We start from the raw sequence: 23,387 nt of genomic DNA on the forward strand, positions 1-23,387 counted from the left end.
CATATATGAAGTCCCTGAAAGTCACAACCTCATGTCATCATGAGCTCCATGAGTCATCTCCAACCAACACTCTAGCAAGCATACAAGTCTCGGCCCAAAGGTCTCTGCAAGATGCCTCAGCTCTCCATGTAGTAGGAATGCTCCATAGTCTGCTCACAACTCCATCCAAGTCCATGGCCTTGTTGTACATAAGTGCACAACCTCTCCATCGGCTCATAAATAATAAGTCTCCATGTCACATCAACAAATCCACTTGCACAACATCCCTGCCTTGGCACTCCTCATTGGATGCCCATAAGTGACACCTCTACAAGTGCTCCCGCATAATGTCCCTACATAAGACTGCCATGCTCCATGTCTCCAACCTGATGTCCATGACTAAGTTGCCCATGTAGTCCAACCAAGTAGACCCATCACAACAATCGATCATCCTCATCCAAGTCTGCAATCTTCGGTCTAGTGAACTCGGTCACCCAACCATATCATCATCATCACGAGTCCCTTCCATCATGGCTCCCCCACTGAAGGTTCCACCAAGACTTGCTCTTGGTCTCGGCCATGAGAAGTCCACCCAAGTATCATCATACCTCAAGTGTGTGCCCTCCTCCAATTTGTCCATGAGTCATGCCGGGCACTTAGCTAATTCTCCATGTGGCTAAAGCATGACCCAATCCTCCGCAACGATCATCATGTTCCTCCCTTGTCACGAGCCTTTGTACCTTCTACCATAAGGTCACAAACAACCCCAAAAAGTCCTGCAACAGTGAACAATCCTTGCTTCTCCATACAAGGTCTCATCGTAGAAATCCATGGTAAGATCCTCCCTAGCATCGGCAAACTGATTTTTCCCTTCCCTGCATACGGTCCATCTACCAAATGCTCAAATGAAACACAAGTATCAATACTTACTTCATCATCATCATGAGGCTCCTCCATGTGAGTATCCTCATCCATCCATGTCTGCAAACTGTATGATCCTGGTCCAACTTGATCAATCTCAAGTTCATCCTCCATCATTGTTATGTCTGCAACATCCTCAATCATCACAACTTCCTCTTCCTTGTCGGCACAATCTGCAACTTCATCCTGCTCCATTGTCCAACCAAGTTGAATAAGTTCATCTTCAACATTATTTTCCAAGACTTCAAGTTTATCTCGAATCTGGGGATTCTCTTCTTTCATCTGCTTCAACCTGTATAAGGTAAGCAAGAGCTTCCCTTCGCACTCTTCCAAACTTGCCATGCCTTGTCGTTCAGCTTGGTCCAAGCACTAAGATTCACCTCTACTAAACTTGTTTCACCATTCACCTGAATCACCCTGATATTTCACCTGTCACCTGCAAAACTTGAGCTTCCTGCCAAGTCTTCGGTCTTCGTAGAATCAGTTCCTTTATTCAGTTCATCAAGTTCCCTGCAAAACTTGGACTAGCTCTGATACCACCTGTCACGATAGTGCAGTGGGATCAACACTTCATCGTCAACCCGATCAGCTTCCTGATCATCAGCTCTGATACCACCTATCACGCCCCTACACCTGCGGTAGTATTTCAACCGCTTATAGCGAGGTGCGGCACTACCAATCGTTTTCTTTTCACCAATACTTACGATTGTAGACTACGGCTAACATTCCATACTTAGTTTTATTTTTGTTACCAAGTATTATTAATGTGTTTCTTTATACAAGTGAAAGCCCATAACATTCACATAACAACATTATACAATAGAAATGCACAACAGTATAAAGGGAGGGGCAACTCCCTGCAATATGAGTCTGCCCAAATCAATATATTATACAATCTTCAATGTTACAAAGCTTTACAAGTTAAATCTTGGGAAACCCCAAATTTACACTTAGCCAATTTTCAACTTCGGCAAACTCGGTTGCCCAGCTCGTCAGTGCCTCCACACGGTCACCACACGACTCACCAACCCTTCGTTCACCTCGTCGCACGATTGTGTTGTTTGCCCAACTTGGGCGCGCCTCCAAGTCACCACACACGAGCGCCTCTGCACGAGACACACCTTTGTTCACAATCTCAACACTTCACCAAGTCACATCGTGCACACTTGCACGACGAGCGAGCGCTCACCTGAGTCACCCAAGAACCCGTGCCAAGTCGTCGCACAAACCGGGCACCACACCTGTGCACGCCTTTCTCCAATCGGCGGGCGACCCTGCCCGCGCCCTTCACCCAAAACCAAGAAACGCGACTTAACTTTGTGCGGCCTCGCCCAAGAATGGGCGCATCACCAAACTACGCCTTCCTTCTTTGCGTCCACACACTTAGACCTGCGCCTTTCTCCTTTACATGAGCGAAGATGCTTGTGTTGAGCGATTTTCAAATGAACTCATCGCAACTCTTGTTTATACGAGTGGCAGGGCGAGTTAGCCTACCCGGCCGACTCGTCCTCCACGCCTTACGCACCCACACTTCTCCACAATTCACCCGTCGGCTTTGTCTCCAAGTGTGGTCGGCCCGTGGGTTGAGCCAACCGCTCCCCATGCCTATAAACTCAGCTCGCCCTCCTTTCTTATGCGCATAACACTTCGCATATCCAAGTCGAGCTCGCACTTCGTTCAAACCAGCTGTTCGTTCAACCTCCAACCACGGTCGCACTTCGGGCGGACGCGTTCAGGACTGTAGGACCATGGTCGCACTTCGGGCGGACGCATTCAGGACTGCAGGTAATTTTCTTGGAAGAAAAAAGAAGCCTCCTACAAAAATAAAAAGTAGTTTTTTCCATAATTAATAATAGATAATTTGATTTTTCCATAGCTAATTATGCATATAAAAATAATGAAAAAAAAAAATCAATTGATCCTCATCCATAGATGGAGTGCAATAAACCACCATTTTACTCATTCCGATATGAAGGATGTGGAAAATCAAGTCCATATGTCCAAGCTTGAGGCATAATGCTTAAGTAATTGTGGTCTTTAGACTGATTTCCTAAAAGTCCCATCACCCTTGCACACCTAATTCCTATGCCAACTCACCCAAAATCACCATGTGGCCTCCTCCAAGGGTTCAAATCCCATATGGTGTAGTTTGTCAAAATCTTATAATGCATCCAAATGACCTATGATATGATTGAACCAAACCAAATGTCCTTATGATGGATATCAATGGAGTCGACAACTTCTTCTCATACCTCATTCTGCCTTCCACATGGTTTATGTCCGACATCCTTCATGATTAGTTTTCCTTGCATATACCGTGGTTTCTCCAATAAAAACCCTATTAGATATCTAAACCCATATTTATTGTATTACAACCTTCACTCCTTTCATCATCGCTTTCTACACTACATAAATTGTAACATGATCCTTTCTTCATTCTCCGCTTTACCTTACCAATCGTTGGATCAAACCTTTGATTTTGCCATTCCATAATCACCATCCTCATAAATTGTGTTTTCTAATCTCTATGCTTAAGAAATACTCATTTACAACTTATATAAGATCTTAATTAATTACTTATTTAGTTCGATCCAAAACTCAGAGATCCATCACAAATCATAAGAAGTTGCACCTTTGATTTTGCTATTCATAATCACCATCCTCATAAATTGTGTTTTCTAATCGCTATGCTTAAGAAATACTCATTTACAACTTATATAATATTTGTAATTAATTACTTATTTAAGATTTCATTATCGAATTCATAGATAACATCCAAAAACTTTAAATGCCACTAACTTAGATAACTCGTTAACTTACAAAAGTACATAATTATTTATAGTTTCATCATTCATAGAAAAAATCATTGTTTTATGACGGTTTTTTTTTTAATTACGCCGTAAGGCGTTTCCCTCTGAAATAAACTTCCCTAAAATCTACCTGTCATTCCTGTGCGCCGTCAGATCATGTGTTAGACGATTATAGTATTGTTAGTCGTTCGATTAAGAGAAGGTAGTTAAATGGTTGCTCACGTCATCGAAACCGTCGCGGGGTTTGGATGCGCTGGGAAGCTGAAGCGAACAAAGTTATTTCACAGAGCAATGATATGAATGAGAACTGTTCTTGCTTGCTTCAGCTATCCTCCACAGGATCCACAGAACTTGTTTCCAGGGCTCTGGCCTGGTATCACTGAACATTGTTTCTTCCCCGTTATTTCATCGCAGCAGAACTCGAGTATTCTCACCCCGGAAGCTCTTATCTTCTGAGTTATAATGTTTAATTTGAAACCAGGGTTTTACTTGTTTTCATGGGTTGTTTTTGCAGGCCAGCAACAAACCCCAACAAACTCCAAGTGGGGTTGGTGTTATCGGCTATCAAGAACTCCGGAAGTGCAGGAACAACTTCTCTCACTCAGGTTGGCGAGCTCAGCCTAAGGCTTGTCTTACGATTTCCTTTGAAGCTATGTAGGCTTTATTACTGTGGAACATGTTTGGTTATTCCTCTTCCCTCACCTTAGCACACTGTCATACACAACCTCCATGAAACTCTCCCTCTATCCTCCATCTCTTTTAGGGATTCGAAATTCAGAGAATAACAGAGGCATTTTCAGTGTCTTCTCAGTCTTCGTTGTGAACCCGCATCCAGTTTCTAACAAATGAGAAATGATAGTCTCAGCAACTAATACATTTAGTTTGGGAGAACCCACAACTTTAAGATCAGGTTTCATAATTGGTTGTCCAGATTTCATTCAGGAATAGCATTTTCAGGAAATATGCAGACAAATATTTTTTTTCAATTGGTGTCAGAACTGATAGACCATTACTCCTTGTCTATGTAGGTACGAGTAACCTGTCATCTCAAGCATTAGCTCCATAATATATAATTCTTGACGTATTCTTTGTTGATGAACTATAAGATACATTTTCCAAAAATGAAAGAAAGGCATGCTTAAAATTAACATGCCTAATAGCACTCTACCATCCGTACCGTGACCTTTAAGTGTTCATCCATACTGTTAATTCTGGTATCGAACAATAGAGTTTTTCATTTGGCTTACAAGTCACATCCCACTGGACTTTGTGCTCTTACTGAAACCCATTAGCAAAACATGATTACAAACGCTATCTTCATAGGTAGAGCATCCCTCAAAACAACAAACATTTCCCACGCCCAACACAGTTTCTTCCAAAAAGATTTGATTGAAAACATGAAAAGAAGTTCTATCCATTGATTCAAAAGAAGTTACACTGCAATTTGTTTTATCCCTTGATTGGGGTTCAGATAGATGAAGCCAACAAACTAGCAGTTAGCAAGAAACCAATCTTGCTTTGGTAGGAGAGTTTAAAGATGCACAGATAGCTTGCAAATGGGGAAAGGATGCTACAGTAAATACAATGCAACACAAGTTAGAATAAGTTTGTTCTCACAATAGGAGAAGACAGAACATATATTAGAACAAAGGATGTAAGATCCTTGCTGCTGGCATTTTGGCACAAGAGATAGTCGAATCTTGCATTTTGTGTAAACTAATGCTAAGCACAAAGATATAAAAGAAGACCGGTAGTAGATAGTGTGGACGTATTTATTTTTGGCTGCCACATGTTTCAACTGTCATTTATTGATTTAAGCTTATTGATTGGCAATATAAATTTTCCCATGTGTAACTCAGCTGCTTGGGATGGATCTAGGCTTGTTTTTATTGGAAGAACACAAATAGACTCGAGAACTGCATGCCATTTCTTCCCACCATACTCCATGATGGCTCCCGTTCATTCTCCATCTGTGTGATCAAAACAAACTCAAACAGAATACTCCCTCAAGATCACTCCCAGCATAGTAATAATATTCATTCAGCTCTATGCCTAGTTAAGTTCTGGAGCATCTTTTCGCCCTTTCAGCTATTGTATTAGTCTTTTAAAAAAAATGTATTTATGTCTGGAAGAAATGGGGTAGTCATGCTGTTACATCTCCTCGGTGTTTCACAGGTTTACTCATTTCCAGTTAATGAATAAGATTGCTGATATCTCTCTTTACAGTTCATTCTATAAATAAACAGGGTTATGGGTTTCATTCTTATCGTTTTGAGGAATACTGTTAATTTCTACAGCGGAGATTTCCCAATTTCCCCAATGGAGCTCTTTCTTTGAAATTGGGGTTTCTTCCCCAAGAGGGTCAATCTACCTGAACAGGTTACCCTGGCTAGAGGATAGGTATTTTAATACCTCACTTACCCTCAGACCAGTGTATTGGCACTATGAACATGGTTCATTTACTCCCTTTACTTTCGTTTATCAGTCACAGTGTCTCTGTTGATTATGGGTTGAATAACATTACCATTTCAATCCTATTAGACAGGTATATCTCACAGTATGCTCTATCAATTTGTACAATTTATTTGTCCAAGAATGCATACTCAAATAAGTACTGTGTAATTCTTACATATACCAATTCTTGTCCCAGATACATGTTTAATTCATAGGTTCATAATAAAAGCAGTCTTTTCTTACTTAAGTTGTATTCTTTACTTATCTATTGCAGAATTTATTTGTCCAAGAATGCATACTCAAATAAGTACTGTGTAAGTCTTACATATACCACTTGTTGTCCCAGTTACATGTTTAATTCATAGGTACATAACAAAAGCGGTCTTTTCCTACTTAAGCTGCATTCTTTACTTATCTATTGCGCTCTCAGCAACATATCATAAGCAGTATTATTTGGCTTATCTAATGCATTCTCATAACATAAACAAAACTACTTTTTCTTATCTGATGCATTCTCAGAAGCAGATCATAAACATAATTACTTATCTGATGCGTTCACAGTTTTCCAAGGAAGTGACTTTGGGAGAGGACCACACCTCCCAACCTATGGAACTGGCAATGGCCATCACGTCCAAGTTCCCCCCGAGCTTCCTCCTTCTGTTCCAGTTGTTGAGAGTAAACTCTCACAGATTACTTCTCAGGGCCCAAAACCGTAGTCCAGCCTGGAAAAGTCAGATTTTCTCTCTGGCAGGGAGGTTTCCACTGGCACCAAGCCAGCTCCAGATAACCTTCCCCAAGGCAACATAGTATTCACACTCTGTTTCTCTAGGTGGTCACCTCTCTCCTTACGAACCCCTCCTCATGCCCTTTGAACTCTTTTTGTCTCCAGGACTTCGAAACTGCTCGGTAGTGCTAATTCTGCCATGGCAAACTCAATTCCAGTTTGTGCCCATATGGAATACTGTCCAGCATGTTTCTTTGCAAAATAACATTTGGTTTTCTGCAGTATGAAGGAGCTACAGCAGAAGATGGCCGGAAGCGAAGCATCTTTGACACTTTCACTCACAGGGAAGGTCTGTTTCATCACATATCTTCATTCATCCCTTCATTTGCATTCTACCCAGTTCCTTACTTTACTTTGCGACTTTCAAGGCCAAGGCTGGAAGTGAGCTGTTGTTTGTTTTAACTGTATTGTCAGGAATTACTGTGGATGGACGTAATGGAGATGTCGCTGTTGATCAATACCATCATTACAAGGTATTATTATCTGCAAATCTAAGAACAATAAATGTCACTAGGACAACCTATATGCAGTGGCTACTTGTAAGCCATCCTCAAGATTTATGTGCATGTCCAACCCCATTATTGTTGTTTTCATACTAATGTATCAATAGTTAAACTCCTAGATGATTTGGGTATCAACCTGATGCAAAATTTCATGTGGGTTTTGAAGGAGGTTATTGATCTAATATCTGCGATGGGAGTAGATGCCTATAGATTTTCGATCTCATGGCCCAGGCTTATTCCTGGTATATTTCTGTTTGAGCTCTGAGCACATGTTTAATCCTGAGAATTTAGTAAACACTCAATGGACAATGATGGTAGGAAATAACTATTTCACATATATTGATGCAGATGGCAAAGGACCCATCAACCCAAAAGACGTTGAGTAGTATAATAACCTCATAAATGAGCTTTTGTCCCATGGTAGTATTTATTGACAAACCTGTCTCTCTACTTTGTTTTTATTCCTGTGACTATCATCCTTAAAACTGTTAATCATTTCACAATGCATGTCTCAGGCATTCAACCACATGTGACATTATACCACTTTGATCTGCCCCGAGCTCTGTAAGATTCCTATGGATGTTTCTTGAATCCACAGATTGTGTAAACATCTTATGTCATCTCCTGTTCTTGTTTTTCTTCCCATGTGGGTTGAAACACAAGTCAAAGCATCAATTTATGGTGCATTAATAACCTTATGGTTAGAGAAGCAGAGTTCTCTAATCTACTTCGATCTTATGCAGGGAGGATTTTAAAGGTTATGCAGATGTGTGTTTCAGAGAGTTTGGTGATCGAGTGAAATATTGGTCCACTTTCAATGAGCCCAATGTTTTTGGCACTGCAGGAGACGGCGTTTTCCCACATTAAAGATGTTCCCAACCATTTGGAAATTGTACTGCTGGAAACTCAACTGTTGAGCCATATATTGTTGGTCACCATGTTTTGCTATCACATATAGCTGCTGTGGAGTTGTACAGGAAAACCTATCGGGTTCTTTTCCTCTCTGATCTATGTTCATCTCCATTCACTCTATGAGATTTTATAAATTTCTCGATGAATGCAGGAAAAGCAAAAGGGCTGGATTGCATTAGTAATTTTGGTACATTGGATGATACCTCTTACCAATAAATCCACAGATGTGGTTGCTACTCAAAGAGAAAATGATTTTATGGTGGGCCGGTGAGCGATTTCTACTTTCATTCTGATAATTTTGATATTTTGAATCCGTTATTCGATCCGATTACAACACATTCTATTTTCAATCCATTATATGATATTGTTGCTCCACATCCTGAATTGGTTTTACAGCTATACAATCCCCTCTCTAAAGATCAGCTCAAAACTCTGCCAAGGATAAATTTGTTAATGACAATCTCTCTTAGAGCATCTCGGATTGGTTTTCCAGCTATACAATCCCCCCTTCTCTAAAGAACAGCTCAAAACTCTTCTAAGGATAACTTTGTTAAGGACAATCTCTCTCAAGTTCAAAACTCTGCTAAGGATAACTTTGTTAAGGACAATCTCTCTCAAGCCTACTATTGAGACAAGGGGCTCCTTCAAAATGCTAACTAATTTGGGATAGGCAACCTCAATTTATTAGATTTTTCTACTACAACAATCTGTTGAGCTTTTTAGCTTTTGCTTTCTGGCTGTTTCCAATTGTCAATATATTCCTCTCAGAAAATGGAATACCTCAAAGGCTCTCTTGGGGTTCATAATTTAATTTTTATTTCAGCTTTAGATCTTTATACACAAATGTCTCACGTTTTATTTGCTTTTGCTTTTGCCCGTTTCCAAAGGTCAGTACTCTAATTCAACTTTTATTTTTGGGACTCAAATAGTTGTTGAGGCAAAAAATGATTCAATTATGGTGTTGCAGGGTTTTGATGTTATCAAAGTACACAGCCATCGACAAATCTTTCCTCGTTCCACTGTTGGCCCTAGAGGCACCTGGAGATGTCATTTCTTGGATCAGGTGACCAGGTTCTTCCCAGTTGCAAAATTGGACAAATTCCAGTGAAGTGAACTGAGAGTTTAAACTTCACCCCACATTTGGATTTGTTTGTCTACATTATTACAGAGGTGATTATGGTTTGTGGACTGCCTCTTTGGTCTTCCTTGTTAGACTATTTTACTACATTCCTGGTGAGTCACAAGAACTCAAATGCCATCCTATTTTACTTACTTGGTCGTTCTTTCCTGCACAGTATATTGAGTTGAATTGCATGATAGAACTATAGTGTTTGACAAACTTAATTTGTTGGGAACAGGGGAATTGGAACTGCCATTTTTATTTGTGTTACTGGTGATTATTGCTCCTTATCAAGCCATGAACCTGATGCAAGTTGTTGTTTTCCTTAACAAATGATTGAATTGGTGTTTGGAAATGTGGATGGTAGTTTATGGGATGTTGTTTATTTGCAAAGGAACCCAAGCTGGAATGGTCATTTCCATAGCGGCTTCTGCATACTTGATCTATCAACACGTCACCAGGACAGGGGGTATTAAAAAGGCTTTTGATCAGGGAGTTGTTGTACCCACCATTGCTGCTGCGTGCCTTATCTGTGTGCCATTCCTATTCCCCGTTAAAGGGTATATATTTTAATTTAACCAGGTGTCAGGCCTAAACAATGCCATATTTGTAAAGCCATCTTGACTCCCTACTTAAAATTTTCAAATTATTATTGTGGAAAATAGTACATGCAAGGTGGTGTGTAATAAAGATCTAGTATATAAATAAGTCCAACAAGCTGCATGATTGACTCCTTGGGAGCTTTGTCTTCTTTGCAAATCATGTCAATTTGGATTGCATGAGAGATTGGTTGAGAAAATTAGATCGGCTCTTTCTGGATATGTTTGAACCTCCTTTGTCCTTTGCAAGGGTAGCTGGTTGGCTGACTTGTTGAAAGCACTATTTTTGTCCATGGAGACAAAAACTGTATGAATAATATTTTAAAGAACGCAAGGTTCTTTTCAGTGGTCAAACCATGCCTTTTATTCAAAGTTGCAGATACCATACATGCAATGATATTCCTCTGATTTAAAAAATAAAGGATCCTCTATAGTATGAGAGTATACTGAGTTGGAGGGTTTTAAAATTCAGGTTAAATAACTTATTTCTTTGCCTTTTATGCATGTGAGGCATGATCACACAAAGTTATCCATTATTCACAGTTCTGAAATATTGTGGAGCTCCTGTGCACAATATTTATTTTCAATTTTTTGATATTTTCTATCTGTTTTCTGTCATTTTTTTATGTCGCTTAATCTGGCATCCTTTCTATTTTGATGCCAAATTTTTTACTGGATACAGAATCTACTTTCATTCTGCTAATTTTGATATTTTCAATCCATTATTCGATCTGATTGCAACACATTCTATTTTCAATCCATTATATGATATTGTTGCTCCAGTACACCTTCTGTCTTCTTAAAACAAGATAATACCACGGATTATACAACTCGCAATAAGTCGAGATATGCAGGCTGTTTTAGGCAATATCCCATTTTTGTTTCTGAGACTTCTGTCTTCTTAAAACAAGATAATACCATGGATTATATAACTCATAATTGTCAAGATATGCAGGCTGTTTTAGGCAATATCCCATTTTTGTTTCTAAGCCTCTGTGACTTCAATTCTAAATGATTTTCCATATAAAACAAGTAATTTTTTATTTCTTTATTGAGAAAGAACATATATTAAGTTTATATATAATATTATGGTGAAGTTAAATATTGAATTGGTATAAAGATAATTTGTTTATGATATAAGGATCTATTTTCTTATAGTAATTGGATTATTATTAGTTTTTACTGAGGTAGGACTTTACAATATAAAAAGCTTATTGAATTATTGAACAATGTAATTATGTAATGTTTAATTTTCAAAAACAAATATTTATTATTAGTTTTTACTGAGATAGGATACAGTTTAAAGTTTAGTTATAATGTAGTGGTGTTTCTTACTGGATAACAGAGTGGTATTGTCAATGAAGTGGTGTCTCCTACTAACTTAATGGTTGATCGGTTAAGTAAGTATGTTTGCTTTCTCGGTCATATTTCTTTTTGTGCAGAATTTGTGTAAAACAATGATTAGATAAGCCTTTCTTAGAGCATCCTGGATTGGTTTTACAGCTATACAATCCCCTCTCTAAAGATCAGCATAAAACTCTGCCAAGGATAAATTTGTTAATGACAATCTCTCTTAGAGCATCTCGGATTGGTTTTCCAGCTATACAATCCCCCCCCTCTAAAGATCAGCTCAAAACTCTACTAAGGATAACTTTGTTAAGGACAATCTCTCTCAACTTCAAAACTCTGCTAAGGATAACTTTGTTAAGGAAAATCTCTCTCAAGCCTACTGTTGAGACAAGGGGCTCCTTCAGAATGCTAACTAATTTGGGATAGGCAACCTCAATTTACTAGATTTTTCTACTACAGCAATCCGTTGAGCTTTTTAGCTTTTGCTTTCTGATTGTTTCCAATTGTCAATATATTCCTCTCAGAAAATGGAATACCTCAAAGGCTCTCTTGGGGTTCATAATTTAATTTTTATTTCAGCTTTAGATCTTTATACACAAATGTCTCAAGTTTTATTTGCTTTTGCTTTTGCCTGTTTCCAAAGGTCAGTACTTTAAAAAAGGCATTAGGATTTTTTGAGTCATAATTCAACTTTTATTTTTGGGACTCAAGTAGTTGTTGAGGCAAAAAATGATTCAATTATGTTGTTGCAGGGTTTTGATGTTATCAAAGCACACATCCATCGACAAATCTTTCCTTGTTCCATTGTTGGCCCTAGAGGCACCTGGAGATGTCATTTCTCAGATCGGGTGACCAGGTTCTTCCCAGTTGCAAAATTAGACAAATTCCAGTGAAGTGAACTGAGAGTTTAAACTTCACCCCACATTTGGATTTGTTTGTCTACATTATTACAGAGGTGATTATGGTTTGTGGACTGCCTTTTTGGTCTTCCTTGTTAGACTATTTTACTACATTCCTGGTGAGTCACAAGAACTCAAATGCCATCCTATTTTACTTGGTCGTTCTTTTCTGCACAGTATATTGAGTTGAATTGCATGACAGAACTGTAGTGTTTGAAAAACTTAATTTGTTGGGAACAGGGGAATTGGAACTGCCATTTTTATTTGTGTTACTGGTGATTATTGCTCCTTATCAAGCCATGAACCTGAGGCAAGTTGTTGTTTTCCTTAACAAATGATTGAATTGGTGTTTGGAAATGTGGATGGTTGTTTATGGGATGTTGTTGATTTGCAGAGGAACCCAAGCTGGAATAGTCATTTCCATAGCGGCTTCTGCATACTTGATCTATCATCACGTCACCAGGACAGGGGGTATTAAAAAGGCTTTTGATCAGGGAGTTGTTGTACCCACCATTGCTGCTGCATGCCTTATCTGTGTGCCGTTTATATTCCCCGTTAAAGGGTATATATTTTAAGTTAACCAGGTGTCAGGCCTAAACAGTGCCATATTTGTAAAGCCATCTTGACTCCCTACTTAAAACTTTCAAATTATCATTGTGGAAAATAGTTTATGTAAGGTGGTGTGTAATAAAGATCTAGTATATAAATAAGTCCAACAAGCTGCATGATTGACTCCTTGGGAGCCTTGTCTTCTTGGCAAATCATGTCAATTTGGATTGCATGAGAGATTGGTTGAGAAAATTAGATCGGCTCTTTCTGGATATGTTTGAACCTCCTCTGTCCTTTGCAAGGGTAGCTGGTTGGCTGACTTGTTGAAAGCACTATTTTTGTCCATGGAGACAAAAACTGTATGGATAATATTTTAAAGAACACAAGGTTTTTTTCAGTGGTCAAACCATGCCTTTTATTCAAAGTTGCAGATACCATACATGCATTGATATTCCTCTGCTTTTAAAAAATAAAGGATCCTCTATATTATGAGTTGGAGGGTTTTAAAATTCAGGTTAAATAACTTATTTCTTTGCCTTTTATGCATGCGAGGCATTATCACACAAGGCTATCCATTATTCACAGTTCTGAAATATTGTGGAGCTCCTGTGCACAATATTTATTTTCAATTTTTTGATATTTTCTATCTGTTTTCTGTTCCCACCAACACGCAACGCTGCATCTCCATCACTCTAGAATAGAAACTTGACATCTGTAATTGCAAAAAAATGATATCAATTGGAAGGCCTAGCTGCAAAGCATTTCTGGGGTCTGTAAAGCAATTTCAACAAAAAACCGTCTAGCAGTGGGAAACATTCTAGGGTACTTGATGTTTTACTAGCTTAAAATTATAATTAAATTAAATTAAAACTTTATTCTGAAATAATATAAAATTAGTATAAACCTGACTTACAATGATGGGGGCTTACATAAACAATGTTGTGCCATTCCAAAGTTGGGATTCCTCAATGTTTGACATTAATCAACATGCCATTTGTTCCCTTCCATTCAAAAGTTCAAGTTGGTTTCCTGATCAAGAAAGATCGATTGCATCCCTCCTTCTAAGCAACTCAATAATGATAAATGACCGAATTAACACTTCAACATATAAAAAGCAGAGTTGTGAGAAAACATATGTTTTGTAATGTTGCTTCTCACCCATGCTTTTGTTCTCTTTAGAAAGTGATGTTCCTAACATTTCTCCAAAGGGAAATTTTTACAATTTGCCAAACTAGTGCAGCTATAAAGACAGTAAAAAATGTTAAAAATGAGTACTATAAAAGAAAGTGTCTTATGTGTCATGCAACAAGATCAGAACCGTCTTGTCAATAATCAAGCTTAACATACTAAACTTTTAATGCATCCATTCATGCTATCAAAGCAATACAAAATATTGTATGAAACTTACCAGAGGTGAGCCTGCTCCACATGAAGAAGCTACGAGACAACTGACATATCCTCAACATGTTTCTCCTTATTTCCGCGTGTCACAAGAGGCGACTTCTAGACCAATAGAGGATAACATAGAGAATCATTCAAGCCACTCCCAAATAGTGCTCAAACTTCATCTTGTATTACCAATAATCCTGACAAGAGCACGTTCCATCCTAAAATGGTGAAAACGTATAATGTCCCTTACTACAATTTCACGTCCAAAAATCTTAGAAATAAACTTGACAGCATTGTGACAGTCACTACATACATGAAGGTTCTTTATTATTCGAATAGGGGCCCCAGGAGGTGTGCTCATAAGCCCAAATGCAATGGCGAGCTTCTCACTGTGATGGTAGAGGACATGTTCCTTATGTTCATCCTCCATATCATGAAGGACAAAGTTTGTGTTCGATACATAACCTGCCTCCTTGATTTTTCCCGGCCAATGTATTCAACATTGTATGAACTTCTTCTATTTGTGGGTGTGTTCTATCTTCTGACATGAATGCATGTACTCTATTCTTGACCTCAATCCAGCGGAACCCTAGCTTCTTTTTTGCGTCTTTGTCCTTCATCATTTTTCTAACCTTGGCTGCGTCATCCCACCTACCAGCTGCAAAATAGATATTTGAAAGCAGCACATATGCAAAAGTATTTTGTGGCTCCAAATCGAAAAGCAATTGTGTGACACACTTTCCTATATCTATATTGCCGTGAACTCTGCAAGCACTGAGCAGTGCCACCCAAATACTGACATCAGGTTCAAATGGCATCTTATTGATGAAATCTTCTGCCTCGTATAGATGACCAACACGACCAAGAAGGTCAATCATGCAGGCATGATGATCCATTCTTGGTGTGATGTTATGTTCATGCCTCATGGAATGACAGTAGTAATGTCCTCGATCTACTAGACCTGTATGGCTGCAAGCAGAGAGAACACCAAGGAAGGTTATGGCATCTTGCCTAATGCTTGTCAGTAGCATTTGCTCAAAAAGTCTCAAGGTTTCCACCCCATCCCCATGCTGAGCATGACCAACAATCATTGCATTCCATGAGACAACATCACACTCAATCATCTTCTTGAAAACTTTCCGTGCATCTTTTATGCCTCCACATTTGGCATACATAGTAACCAGGGCGTTGACCACAGACATGGGTGACTCAAACCCCATACAAAAAATGTGGGCATGGATGTGTCTTCCATGCTCAAGAACTGCTAAGTTGGCACACGCACTAACAATGCTAGCAAAAGTTTCCTCATTTGGCTTCAAACCAGTGTGTTGCATTTGACAAAAGAGTTTTAGAGCCTCTTCACTATGCCCATGCTGCAAATACCTTTCAATCATTGCATTACAGGAGATCACATCTTGTTGAGGCATTTTGTCTAACACTTGACGGGCATATTGTAGGCTGCCAGATTTAGCATACATGTCTACAAGAGCACTTCCAACGAACATATTTGAGTCAAAACCAGTCTGGATAATGTGGCTGTGAAGTTGTTTACCTTCTTCAAAAGCAGGTAAGCTGTAACTTACACTGAGAATGCTTGCATAAGTGAATTGATTCAGTTTCACACCTGTCTGTTTCATTTGGAAACTAAGCTTGAAGGCCTCCTGATAATGGCCATTATGTGCATATCCTGCAATAATTGCATTCCATGAGATTAAGTCTCGTTCCTGCATTTTATCAAGCACACATAGTTCATTTTCTATGGTTTGAGTTTTGGCATACATTGTAACAATACCATTGCACACGGAAACTTGGGACTGGAATCCACTTCTGATAATGTACGCATGGACCTGTATGCCAAACTACAAATCAATGTGAATAACACACGCATTGACGACACTGACAAATGTCAACTCATTTGGCTTCATATCGGTCTGGTGAATTTGATTAAAAAACCTTGTGGCCTCGTCCACTTGCCCATTTTGGGCATATCCTGCAACCATGGCAGTCCAAGAAACAATATTTCGAACTGGCATTAAATAAAACATTTGGCGTGCACCAGCTACTCTCCCACATTTGACATACATATCAACAAGAGCAATCCCAACAAATACATTTGACTCAAATCCAAGCTTAACAACCGGTCCATGAATTTTCCTCCCATATCCTAAATCCACCATGCATGCACTTACAACACTGGCTAAGGTGAACTCATTAGGTTTCATGCCCATCCATTGCATCTAGCCATATAAATCCATGGCTTCAACCTAATCACCACATCGGGCATATGCCACAATCATTGCGTTCCAAGAAACTATGCTACGTTCACGCATTTTGTCAAACAGAGACTGTGCATTTTCCACATACCCACATTTTGCATAACCTGTAAGAACCGTAGTCCATGAACAGGCATCTCGTTTAGGTATTGTGTCAAATGCTTGGCATGCATCCTTAATTCTCCCACACTTCACATACATGTCAATCATACAATTCCACAAATAGATGCTTGGCTCAAAGTCGGTTTTAACCATATGGCCATGAATCGTCTTGCCCTCTGCTAGGGCTCTGCTATTTCCGCACTCCAGCAAGCGACGAATATAAATATTAGGATCCACCTGAACAAACCTGCAATATGTAGAATTCAGAACACCTATATCATGGCTACTTCCTTGTTCTTCTTTGGGATAATCTTTGAGAGCATAACCAAACTCTCTTTGCTTATTTACCCAGTACCTACACTCTAGATGAAACACCATTATATTCAAAATGCTTCTCTGACTATGATGATGGTGTTTGAGCTATTTTAAACAGGTGAAATTTATAGCACACAATGCCATTCATCTAATTCATAGCACTCAGTGCCATTCATCTTATCAGAATTTCACCTATTTAAAACAGCTCGGACACCATCATCATACTCAGAGAAGCATTTTGAATACATTGGTGTTTCATCTAGAGTGTAGGTACTTGGTACAAGTAAAGTTAGCTTCATGTTCTCACCCATAATGATTGCCTGGTTCGTGACCAACATCATGATAGGACAGTATAATATTGTGAAATATTATCCTGGAGCATTCAAGGCATTCAACCCATATTATATATACTATTACTTTCATGAATATCACTAATAAGGATGGGTGATGCTTGGAGGTGTAGTCTTATGTATAACAGGTATTGATTATTCGCATGATGATATGTGTCTCATTTTATCATATAGTATACTTGGAACTATTTTCTAAATTGATAAATCCATACCAATGATTTTCTCAAAGAAAATTCAGAACTTTATCCCAATTATTTATGTTAAAGCTATACAAATAGAAACACTAACATCAGTGCTTTGTTCTGACTGGATCCAGGTGTCGATGCCATGTTTGCAGACTTGGGCCATTTCAACAGGAAATCAATCCAGGTCCAAGCTATATGTCTGACAAGGACATAATTATTAGTATTTCATCATACCTACATGCTTCATCCTCCTTAAGTTTTAGTACCATAATGAGAAATTCGGGTTGTTTGTTGCAGCTTGCTTTCTGTGTGTTGGTTTATCCATCTCTGCTTATCACATATACGATACAAACGGCTTATTTGATAAACAACCCAGGGGACATAGGCTCTACATTTTACAAAGCAATACCACAGCCTATGTATTAGTCAATGTTCATTGTTGCCATTTTAGCAGCCATTGTAGCCAGTCAAGCATTGATTACAACAACATTCTCAATCATAAAACAGTCAATGGCTCTTAGCTGCTTCCCCCGAGCTTATTTTCCACCATAGGGATGAAAAATGTTGCCTTATTTCATATCATAATGTACTGATATTCAATATATAATGAAAATTCTAAGCATTTACCATGTTTTAAATATGCATTCATTTTTAAATTTATGGTAGATTATCTATGCTTTTATTTAGCGAACATGTTGCTCATCAATCTAGGGCGGAGACTAATGAGCATGCATGACCTTTGAGTCTATATAGACCATACGTATGAATCATGATTTGAAATCTTGGCATGGTAGAAGAAGATTACCAAAGTTCTGTGATTTTTAGGTTATCATTAGATAGGTAAAAGATGGACAAGATGTTACAATGTGTTTTTAAATTATGTTTTGGAAGAGGTAAAAGTTTTGAGAGCATTTTCAATTTACTTCAGTTTTGATAGTGGATATGTGAGCTGAGCTATATGGAGATAATTAGAGCTATTTAATCCTGCTCATTGTTTGGTGAATTTGAGATTCAAAGTTTGTTTACCAAATGTTTTATAGAAAATTGACAACATTGGCTAGCTTGCTACTTGAATCTGCATCAGCTCTTGAAACGTCAGCACTTATGGATTACCAGCAGAGAATAATAGCATATATATGCTTAGATATTTTATTTTTCTTACTTATATTGTTACTGGTCTTGATGGTGTTGTTTTGGTTGTGGCGAATTTTAAGAAGAATTGATCACGCTCCTTTGGAAGTGCCAACCCTTGAGGCTCAATTGTTATGTAAAATATAGGAAGATAGAAACCTTTGCATTGTTGCATTGATAATATGTTAGATATCATTTTTGGGATTCAACTGCGTTAAGATATCATTGATAATATGTTGTTTTTATTGACTTTTGGGACTTGGAAAAACGTGTTTCCTTCACTAGTGAGAATATTAGAAGGATAATCTATGATAAATAGTGCATGGGACATCTTTTACACAAAATATTTTGCTTATACTACCCTTCACTATGTTTTTTGCTATCTCTAAAGGCATTTATCTATCATTTGTATTGAATAAGGTACCACAGGGAGGTTGGTGTCCCTTCCTAATTGCAACAATTTCTCTGACCATAATGTTCTCTTGGAACTATGGAAGGCAGAAAAGTATAAATTTTTAGCACGGAGGAAACTCGGCATAGAAGGTTTGAATGGATTGCTTGCTAGGGTGAATTCACGTGTACCAAGAATTTGTTTCTTCTACAGTGACCTTATTTCCAGCTTACCACTGATTGTTGAGAATTATGTAAAGAATGTGGGATCTCATCATGAAGTTCTTGTCATTGTCACCATAGGAAGGGTTCCAGTCAAGACAGTGCTTTTGTCAGAGAGATTTATGGTTGGAAAACTAGAGCGAAAGGGTGTATATAAATGCATAGCCTAATATGAGTACAGTCTATGTGTTACAGGCCCAAGCCACAAAACAACACTTTTCCCATGTTGGGTCCCTTCAAATTCTGAATCTAAGAAGCCCCATAGGAGCAACAAAATGAAAATGATACCTACAAAATCACTCTTCTTGCCTAAGCCACCAATCCTAGCAAGGCTTAAGGAGGACCAACGATAATTATAACGATCCCATGCTTCCACTATACTCTCTATTGCTTTATGATCCAATATGTTTCTCATCTTATCTTTCCATTTTGTTTTGAATGTGGAGTCTTTACAGCCTGCAATATAGTATGCTCTAAGCCCTTGTAGCAATATTCAAAATGTGGCTACAGTTGCTTTACAATATCTGTAGATGAGGGTATGCCCCCTTTGTTTGCTATGGCAGAGAGTTGGGCTCTTGCTATGAGTACCTCATAAAACTCACCTTCATATGTTAGTTGCAGTGTCTTATTTGGGGACAAGGACACAAGTCCTTGAGTTGCGGCCATGGTTTTAGTACCAATCCTCTTTTGACTTCTTCCTTGCTCGGTAGCAATTTATAGAAAACTTTGTACCTCAACAACCAGTATGCTCGAAACTTGTTCATATCAAACACTAATATATCCAGGGTTTTCAAATGGGCATCTCTAAAATTTTGGAAAATAAATTTAATCATTTCGCAAGTTTTGGCCTACTACTCATAAACATCAATCCGAAAAAGGGGTATGTGTTGTAGTATTTGTAAATGAGTAAACATTTAAATTTAGTTTTATATGAAAAAAATATTTAGTATGCATAATGAAACAAAATTAAAATAATAATAATAAAACAGTTTAATTGACATCTCATATGAACTTAGTAGTGAAAAATGTCATTTTAATAGAGTTCTGGCAAGTTAAGGAATTTGTGCATCCCTATATCTATGAAAATTTCACCGAGAGTTGAATTGGGATATTAAAAACACATTCGAGGTTTTATCCAAAAGAAAGTTCATGACATCTCATGTGAAGTTAGTAGTGAAAAATGTCATTTTAATAGAGTTCTGGCAAGTTAAGGAATTTGTGCATCCCTATATTTACGAAAAGTTCACCAGAGAGTTTGATTTCAGCAAGGAGTTTGATGGCTTTCACTTGTATTTTTCGAAACACCTAGTTGATAGAACCATGTAGTAGGAAAATGACATTTAATTTTTACTCTCACGATGGTTTGTGACAACTAGCAACCTTGTGTGCCCTCTTTAAAAGTGACAATTCATTCTTAAATATGTAACATATGGAAAAACAAAATCTCCAAATACAAAAAAAAAACTTAAAATAATGTACAAAAATATGTTCACATAAACAACAACTACTACATGAATAATGGATAACCTCTATATGACATTCACTATAACTCATTATCATCCACCCTTTCTTTCAAGAATGTCCATTCACATGTTGCTATTATTCCACACACTACTATTACTTATCCATATTCAAAACACACATAACTAATAGTTTCAAGTGTAACTCAATATCATCCACCCTTGCGTTCAACAATGTCCATTCACATGTCACTATTCTTCTACGCACTATTATTTATAAAATATCTATATTCAACATACACAACTACAATGTCCATTCACATGTCACTATTCTTCTACACACTATTATTTATAAAATATCTATATTCAGCATACACATAACTAACAATTTCAATTGCAACTATTTATCATCGACCCTTGCTTTCAACAATGGCCATTCACATCTCCATATTCTTCCACACTCTATGCCTTACGGCGTTTCTTTTGCAACATCAGGTGCAAATGCTAGTTATCGTTCATGTGAAATTTGATATTTATGTGCGCCTATCATTTCGAAAGTATATATTATATGTATTTATGCATTTTTATTTATTTTTGTCATAAACAGAAGAACGAATTTAGATAGCGTATAACATTTTTACTATTTTTGGTTTATAATTGATATTTTATAATTGAAGAATTGCGACGAATATATTTTGTATATTTAGGAATTTTATAAATTAATATGTATTTTGAAAAATTTAAAATAAATATAATTAACTAAAATGATGGGAACATTTGTATATTTAGGAATTTTATAAATTAATATGAATTTTGGAAATTTTAAACTAAATATAATTAATTAAAATGATGGGAACTGTTAATATGAACTGTATTTTGAAATTATATAATACTTATTATTTTAATTTGGTTCTATCAATGATATAAAAGATTACAGTGGTAAGTATAAAAGTGTGGAAAAGAGTGAGTTAATAGGCATGTGAGCAAAAATGACGACTAGGTGCTATTATGAGGAAATGTGTGTCCGTAACTAATATAATATTTACTATTTTAATTTGGTTCTATTAATGACATAAAAGATTACAGTGGTAAATATAATGTGTGGAAAAGAGTGATCTAATAGGCATGTGAGTAAAAATGAAGACTAGGTGTTTATATGAGGAAAAGTGTTTCACTACATTAGAACTTTCCCGTCCGTAACTCTTTAATCACGAATAACTAAAGAGAGAATCTAAATTAGCTAAAATATTAAAAATTACATATTTAGTATTAAGTTAGTGTGTTGTTGTTGACTAGATTGATGTATAGAAATGGATTACAATTAATTGAAAAGTTATATGAGATTTATAGTTTTCTATAAAGTTTGGATGCATAATTAACTATGAAAAAAACAAATTCTCTATTATTAATTATGGAAAAAACTACTTTTTATTTTTGCCAAGGTTTCTTATTTCAACTTAATGTGTACGAGGATCAGTGGAATTTTTTATATTTTTTTAATTAAGGGCCTAGATTGATTCTCAAGGGAACATGCTCAGCATATGCTTAGTACTCCTTAATCACGAACAACTAAAAAAAGAATCTAAATTAGCTAAAAATATTAAAACTTATGTATTTAGCATCAAGTTGGTGTGTTGTGCTTCACTAGATTGATGTATAGAAATCGAAAAGTTGGTGTGTTGTGCTTCACTAGATTGATGTATAGAAATCGAAAAGTTCTATGAGATTTATAGTTTTCCATAAAGTTTGGATGTATAATTGACTATGAAAAAGACAAACTCTCTATTATTAATTATGGAAAAAACTACTTTTTATTTTTGCCAAGGCTTCTTATTTCAACTTAAGGTGTATGAGGATCAGTGGAATTTTTTATATTTTTTAATTAAGGACCTAAATTGATTCTCAAGGGAACATGCTCAGCGTATGCTTAGTCTTAATGCTTATCAACAACTATAGTGTATTAAAAAGTTTGTTAGGTTGCATTGGCTTTTAATAAATTTAAAAAATTAGATCTGTGCCATGTGGCTCCCAACTCACCAATTTCCTAGGGATTTGAGATTATTCCAATTCTAATAAGTTCCTCCATGATAAGTTCCTCATTGTTATTTATAACATTCATTTATATATAAGAACATTTTATTTAGCAAAATGGTCCATTACTTTAAACAAATTCAAAAAATTAGATTAGTGTCAAGTGGCGACCTCATTAATATTTTTAATGTGGTTGTACTAGTTGTCGTAGGCTTCTTATTCAACTTAAAGTGGATGAGGATCAATTGACAATTTTTAATTTTTTAATTTTTTAATTAAGGGCCTAAATTGATTCTCAAGGGAATATACTCAGCGTATTCTTAATCTTAATGTTTATCAACGATTGTAGTATATTAAAAAAAAAAAAAAAATTATTAATTTTTAATGAATTTAAAAAATTATATTTGTACCATGTGACTCTTCAACAAACTACAAAACTACTTATAACAGACTTATAATCTGTTAGATCTTCAAATCTTAACAAAGCCTGAAATGCCAAACATATACCTAATCTTACCTTTTCGTTGAATCTCCTCAAAAGCTTCCACTGTGCCTCAAAACCCCTCTAACATTCGCCCCAGAACCAACACTCCCAACCATTTTCATGTAGAAACGCAGCGTTAGAGTTTGCCAAATCCATCATATGCAACCAATACCCA

The 23,387-nt window shown here is 37.0% G+C and overlaps 1 protein-coding gene and 1 pseudogene across 1 annotated transcript; one reads left to right on the forward strand and one right to left on the reverse strand.

The window, feature by feature from the left end:
- Positions 1 to 4,204: 4,204 nt before the first annotated feature.
- On the forward strand, positions 4,205 to 13,339 carry LOC149172852 (uncharacterized). The gene is made up of 10 exons (XM_089424436.1): positions 4,205 to 4,315; positions 7,171 to 7,237; positions 7,363 to 7,421; positions 9,331 to 9,426; positions 9,532 to 9,596; positions 9,878 to 10,043; positions 12,185 to 12,280; positions 12,386 to 12,450; positions 12,572 to 12,641; positions 12,726 to 13,339. The coding sequence occupies exons 2-10, from the start codon at positions 7,172 to 7,174 to the stop codon at positions 12,904 to 12,906; spliced, it is 864 nt and encodes a 287-aa protein (XP_089280562.1). The 5' UTR covers positions 4,205 to 4,315; position 7,171; the 3' UTR covers positions 12,907 to 13,339.
- A 1,115-nt stretch (positions 13,340 to 14,454) lies between these two features.
- Positions 14,455 to 17,022, reverse strand: LOC149172853 (putative pentatricopeptide repeat-containing protein At3g13770, mitochondrial pseudogene; annotated as a pseudogene).
- Positions 17,023 to 23,387: the final 6,365 nt, after the last annotated feature.

The sequence above is a fragment of the Pinus tabuliformis genome, chromosome 4_2 (assembly GCF_031772625.1).
Source record: "Pinus tabuliformis cultivar Carrire ecotype Pingquan chromosome 4_2, CPIR1, whole genome shotgun sequence".
Classification (NCBI taxonomy): Eukaryota; Viridiplantae; Streptophyta; class Pinopsida; order Pinales; family Pinaceae; genus Pinus; species Pinus tabuliformis.

Bases quoted from the DNA above. Each gene is read 5' to 3' on its own strand.
- LOC149172852 (XM_089424436.1), top strand. From the start codon at position 7,172: ATGAAGGAGCTACAGCAGAAGATGGCCGGAAGCGAAGCATCTTTGACA. The intron at 7,422-9,330 runs GTATTATTATCT...ATGGTGTTGCAG, and splicing joins ATCAATACCATCATTACAAG to GGTTTTGATGTTATCAAAGT. The intron at 12,451-12,571 runs GTGAGTCACAAG...TGTTGGGAACAG, and splicing joins ACTATTTTACTACATTCCTG to GGGAATTGGAACTGCCATTT.